This window comes from Oncorhynchus mykiss, chromosome 15 (assembly GCF_057628025.1).
Source record: "Oncorhynchus mykiss isolate SJ-2025 chromosome 15, ASM5762802v1, whole genome shotgun sequence".
Taxonomy (NCBI): Eukaryota; Metazoa; Chordata; class Actinopteri; order Salmoniformes; family Salmonidae; genus Oncorhynchus; species Oncorhynchus mykiss.
In genome coordinates, this window is record NC_143036.1 from 66,304,988 (window position 1) to 66,310,987 (window position 6,000).

Consider the following 6,000-nt stretch of genomic DNA (forward strand, 5'->3'; position numbering starts at 1 on the left):
ACAACTCCACAGTCATGTCATTATTCCACAAGATCAATGCTTTATCCACCAACTTACATGGCACCTTGACATTGACGTCTGAGTCAGGAAATGGAGCTAGCAAAGTGCAGGCAATATCAACCAAGGCAAAACAGTAATGTGATACGTACAATGTACAAAATTCTAAGTAATACATTCACCTTCATAGGATGTCTATGATGTGAGGTTCCTTACTCTGCCACTGACTTGTCATAAGTGAGTCAGTGTAAGCTATAGTATGTAATCTGCTAGTTTCTTTTACCTATCACACTGATTAGTGATTGCTTCAAGGACGTGTGGATAGAGGGATACGTTCTTAGAATGTTCAAACGGGTCTGAGGTCAAATCTCAGCATCTCCGTCACCCATCCCTCCAATTTCCCCCCGGTATCTTACCTGAGGTTCGTCAATAGTCAGTCCATCTTCATAACCATGGACATCCGGATTCTCCAAATTCAAGTTTTCTAGATCCACATCATAGTTAGCGCTGTCGTACATGTCTAATTCCACCTGCCGGGCAAATCTGGGGTTGGCCACCACTGCGTTGAGGACGAAGAGTCCTAATATGAGCCCCTCCAACATCCTCATAGTCCACCTGGAAACACAGGACATGTCAACCAAGCACTGAACACAGAGAGCGAGATCATGAACCCTGAACCCAACCTGAACACTGATGAAGAAACATTTGGATGAAGCGTTCATGGTACACAAAGAAGACACGTTGATTAAACCTTCAACATATTTTATTTTATTCAGACTTAGATTCAAACATTAGCATAATCTTATGAACCAACCATAAGAAAGTAGTGAGCATTTCCACTACCAGTCAAAATTTTGAACACCTACTCATTGAAGGGCTTTTCTTCATTTTTACTATTTTCTACATAGTAGAATAATAGTGAAGACATCAACACTATGAAATAACACATATTGAATAATGTAATAACCCAAAATGTGTTAAACAAGTCAAAATATATTTTATATTTGAGATTCTTCAAGTAGCCACCCTTTGCCTTGATGACAGCTTTGCACACTCTTGGCATTCTCTCTACCAGCTTTATGAGGTAGTCACCTGGAATGCATATCAATTAACAGGTGTGTCTTCTTAAAAGTTAATTTGTGGAATTTCTTCTTAATGCGTTTGAGCATATACAAAAGTTAGCCCTATTTGGTAAAAGACCAAGTCCATATGTCAACAAGAACAGCAAGAAATAAGCAAAGAGAAATGACAGTCCAATACTTTAAAACATGAAGGTCAGTCAATACTGAACATTTCAAGAACTTTTAAAGTTTCTTCAAGTGCAGTCACAAAAACCATCAAGCGCTGTGATGAACGATGACCACCACAGGAAATGAAGACCCAGAGTTACCTCTGCTGCAGAGAATAAGTTCATTACAGTTATCAGCCTCTAATGAACAAATTGCAATCCAAACAAATTCTTCACAGAGTTCAAGTAACAGACACATCTCAACATCAATGGTTCAGAGGAGACTGTGTGAATCATGGTCAAATTGCTGCAAAGAAACCCCTACTCAAGGACACCAATAATCAGAAGAGACTTGCTTGGACCAAGAAACACGAGCAATGGACATTAAGACCAGTGGAAATTTGTCCTTTGGTCTGGTGTCCAAATTTGAGATTTTTGGGTCCAACCGCCGTGTCTTTGTGAGACGCTGTGTGGGTGAACGGATGATCTCCGCATGTGTATTTCCCACCGTAAAGCATGGAGGTGGTGGTGTTATGGTATGGGGGTGCTTTGCTGGTGACACTGTCTGTGATTTATTTAGAATTCAAGAAACACTTAACCAGCATGGCTACCACAGCATTCTGCAGCGATACGTCATCCCATCTGGTTTGTGCTCAGTGGGACAATCATTTGTTTTTCAACAAGACAATGACCCAACACACCTCCAGGCTGTGTAAGGGCTAATTGACTAAGAAGGAGAGTGATGAAGTGCTGCCTCAGATGACCTGACCTCCACAACCCTCCAACCTCAACCAAATTGAGATGGTTTGGGATGAGTCAGACCGCAGAGTGAAGGAAAAGCAGCCAACAAGTGCTCAGCATATGTGGGATCTCCTTCAAGACTGCTGGAAAAGCATTCCAGGTAAAGCTGGTTGAGAGAATGCCAAGAGTGTGCAAAGCTGTCATCAAGGCAAAGGGTGGCTATTTGAGGATAAAATAAAATATATTTTGATTTGTTTAACACTTTTTTGGTTAGTACATGATTCCATATGTGTTATTTCATAGTTTTGGTGTCTTTACTATTATTCTACAATGTAGAAAATAGTTCAAATAAAGATAAACCTTTGACCGGTAGTGTGTATGGCAAAGGCTGTATCATCCATCCCCAATCTTCAGAGGCAACAAAGGAAGTCACAAATGTCTTTGTTATGTCTTTGCTAAATGTCATGGCCTTCCTACAATGCATATAGTGTTTATGCAAGCCTTTGAATTTCAGAGCGCCAACACACACATTGGAAAGTCACATCTCTGCATTAGATACAGCTCTAATAGCCATGGAAACCAATCATATCCAAAGGAAAAGGATTTGTTTGCCCATGTTACAGTTCCTGCAGGGCAATTTCATGGTAACAGAGTGATGCTGAGACTAAAATGTATGTCAAACAAAAACCAGTAATTGTAAAGTTAAACAAACCACAACTCATTGGATGACTTATAACAATTTCCACAGATTTTTTTTTACAAAAACACATTTACTTGAAGAACTTTGGTAACAGAATGGCGGGACCAACAGCAGAAACAGTCGTTGTTAACACATTTTGCATCAGCAATGTTCTTCTAGTAAATGTTTTCTGTTGTTGTCATTAAAAGTAGTCCTTGTGCATATGGTTTGTTTAACTTTGCAGTCATTGGTTTTTGTATGACAGATTTGAAAGAGTCTCAGCATCACTCCGTTACCAACTGCATGGGTGTGATGTGGGTCCGGTTTGAACGTTTGGTTGGTAGAACACACTTCTGAGGTCAGGGAATTCAATATTCATTACCAAGGTGCAGACAGCCCAAACAGATGAAATATGAGTCCTCCAAATTCCCCTGAAACCTCCTTCCTTAAAGCCCGGAGCACACTGTTGTAAGAGGTGGTGGCCATCTTGGTTTTAATCATTGGCTGCCTGTGGTGTGTCAAAGGTGAAGGGTCAGAGTTGATCTGGTAAAGGCTGCTGTACCTGCAATTATATTCAGTGGTGTCGTGGGAACATGTTTTTTTGCTGAATCTTCCCAACACATTGGTTTACAAGGTGCTGGGAAATATGGGTTGTTTCCCCCTGTTCATTTTGGGGGCATTTTGTCTTACTACTATTGTTTTTTATTCCCTACTAGAATATGTCACAACATTTTGACTATGTTATCATAAGAAGTTTTGGTTCTCTTGAATTGGTGAACATTTATCATGTGTGCTTTTCCGCTTGTTGTGCAGAAAACTCTGTCAGACCTCTTTCTCTCTCTCTCTCTCTCTCTCTCTCTCTCTCACCACCTCCTTGGAAGAGAACATTGATGCTAGGCTTCGTACTTAATTCCCCACGTACTGCAAACAAACAGTAACAATGTCTGACACGACCATCTGTAGGTTATAAAGGACTATCTCTGGACACTAAAATAAAAATGGTCAATTCCAGACTGACTGTTGGCTGTGAAGTTGATACTGAGCCCAGAAAAAGAAAAGGCCAGTCTAAATGATGTTCAGTAGATCATTGACAGCTACATTCTGTAATGTGTAGAAGGACCAGACAGCAACTTGTGAGTGCAGCCTCTACAGTAACACAGGGCCTGACTTTGGACTGAACTGAAACAGGCCGGTCAAAAAATGCCCTGGAAAACGAGAGGAGAGAGAGTCCTCTAGGCCGGCAGGGAAATGGAGAGCGAGGGGAGAGAGAGTCCTTTAGGCCGGCAGGGAAACGGAGAGCGAGGGAAGAGAGAGTCCTCTAGGCCGGCAGGGAAATGGAGAGCGAGGGGAGAAAGAGAGGAGTGCGGGAGACGTGGATGAGGCACTGGCCCTCAGGGTTAGCTGGAGAGAGTGAGGGAAAATATCACTGTGTGAGAGAGAGAGAGAGAGAGAGAGAGAGAGAGAGAGAGAGAGAGAGAGAGAGCTGACTCGCCTCCTCGGCCTTCACAGAGGTTCTTTATGAGTCCACGTCTCGGCCTGTCTCAGCACTCACACTCACACTCACACTCACACTCGAAATTCCATCGAGGTTTGTGGACAGGATGGCAGTGAGTTACGACTGCAAGGAAAACCTTAATTCAATGCGCACACACACACTTGCAGACACACACACTTAAACACTGACTCACACAAACACCACCCTCACAGAGACACACACACAGCTAACACACCTATCTTTCAGAAAGAACATTGAGCCTCTATTTTTGGGATGAGTGCCGATTAAAATAAAACAAAACAGCTTATTTTAGTCATAAATCCATTCTTTGTTGATATGAGGTAGAGAGCCATCTAAATGTGGTTTCATACCTCTGCTATTTATTACAGCACACTTTCTACTTTTTATTGGTGCATAGAGAAAGGTCTGGAATCTGTCAGTTTTCATAATGTCATGAAACCATGACAACGTATGGCAACGGTGAAAGAGGGACTATACTAAAGACAGAGGCTTGCTTTTATACACGCCATCACAGCACACAGTGTGTGTGTGAGTGTGTGCAGCCTACAGACTGCCTCTGTGTTTTGCTTGGCTCTGCTTTGGGCATTCCTGATATTCAGTGATTTGACTGTTTTTTTTATTCTTCCCAATAGCCGGAAGCAAAGCTGATTTTTTTTTGACAGACTTACATACACAAAATTAGCAGTGAGACTAATTTGTGCAAAACTGAAGAGCCAAAAGTACAATCAATCACTGTAACTTGATATTCAGGCAAAATTGACCCAGTGTTACTAGATCAAAATATGAATAGACCCATTGCCAAATATAATATCTCCAATCTCGTCAACCTGCTGATTCCAATCCAGGGTGCCAATTTCCCCTTCACCACAATGGTTACTAGAAGGGATCAAAACACTTGGTACAACGCGCTAACAATCCAATTAAAGGATCCAATCAAGAACGTGCATAACTTCATCCCTAAAAAGTACGTCAACCACTGCTCTGTTCAGTATGAAATTTGACATCGGATCAAATGTTAAGGTCCCAATTGAGGACGTGTCAAAAGTGCCGTCTCTACTCCTCGAAGTCACCTGCTGTCACCACAATTACCAAGCCAGTTGTGCACTAAGCAAGAAATAGGGAAACACTTAATAAATAAATAAATATATTTACTTGATATGATCAGACACTAGACATCCAAACCAAGAATAGATGTTCAAATCCCAAAGCAATAAAAAAATGGAATATCAAAACCTCTATCAGCAATTAGCCAACGTGTCCATGCACTGCACAAACCCCTGTGAACAGCACTGTTTAGAGGGGTTCATTTAGCTAGTGCCTTGCAAATCCTGCATACTAAAACCCATAGCCCATAGTGAAGATAGCACCCAGAAGGCTTACCTCTGTCTCCTGTTTTCTTGAATGGTCCCTTCAGCCGTGATGGAGATGCTGAGGGCTAGGGGACCTGGCCAATGGTAAGAGGTTGCTCAGGGTGCCGGGAAGAGAGAGGGTGGGTGTGTATAGGTGTGTATGTGTGGGTGTGTGTAGGTGTGTATAGGTGTGTAAGTGTGGGTGTGTGTAGGTGTGTGTGCTCTGGCAGACCAGAGCAGTGTGCCCTTCCTTGTGTGTGTGAAGGTAGGCACTGAGAATGATCAGATGGGAGCGGACTGCTTTTGGTCACTCGGACTGGGGCTGTGCACCCACCTATTAACACTTTTCACACACACACGCACACACGCACGCACGCACGCACGCACGCACGCACACACACACACACACACACACACACACACACACACACACACACACACACACACACACACACACACAATATCTTAATCCCTAACAAGAGTAGCCCTT

The 6,000-nt window shown here is 42.5% G+C and overlaps 1 protein-coding gene across 6 annotated transcripts in view; it reads right to left on the reverse strand.

The window, feature by feature from the left end:
• LOC110490574 (epiphycan) overlaps positions 1-6,000 on the reverse strand; it is a 24,490-nt gene extending 18,490 nt beyond the window's left edge. For 2 of the 6 annotated variants that reach the window (XM_090200880.1, XM_090200879.1), the window contains exons 1-2: positions 5,542-5,821; positions 414-612 (exon numbers count right to left, since the gene is read on the reverse strand). In XM_090200880.1, the coding sequence (XP_090057006.1) occupies positions 414-605 (192 nt within the window). In that variant the 5' untranslated portion in view covers positions 606-612; positions 5,542-5,821. Of the gene's footprint in view, positions 1-413; positions 613-5,313 lie in introns of all 6 variants that reach the window. The other 4 variants (XM_090200881.1, XM_021564003.3, XM_090200882.1 and 1 more) reach the window with 4 other exon arrangements.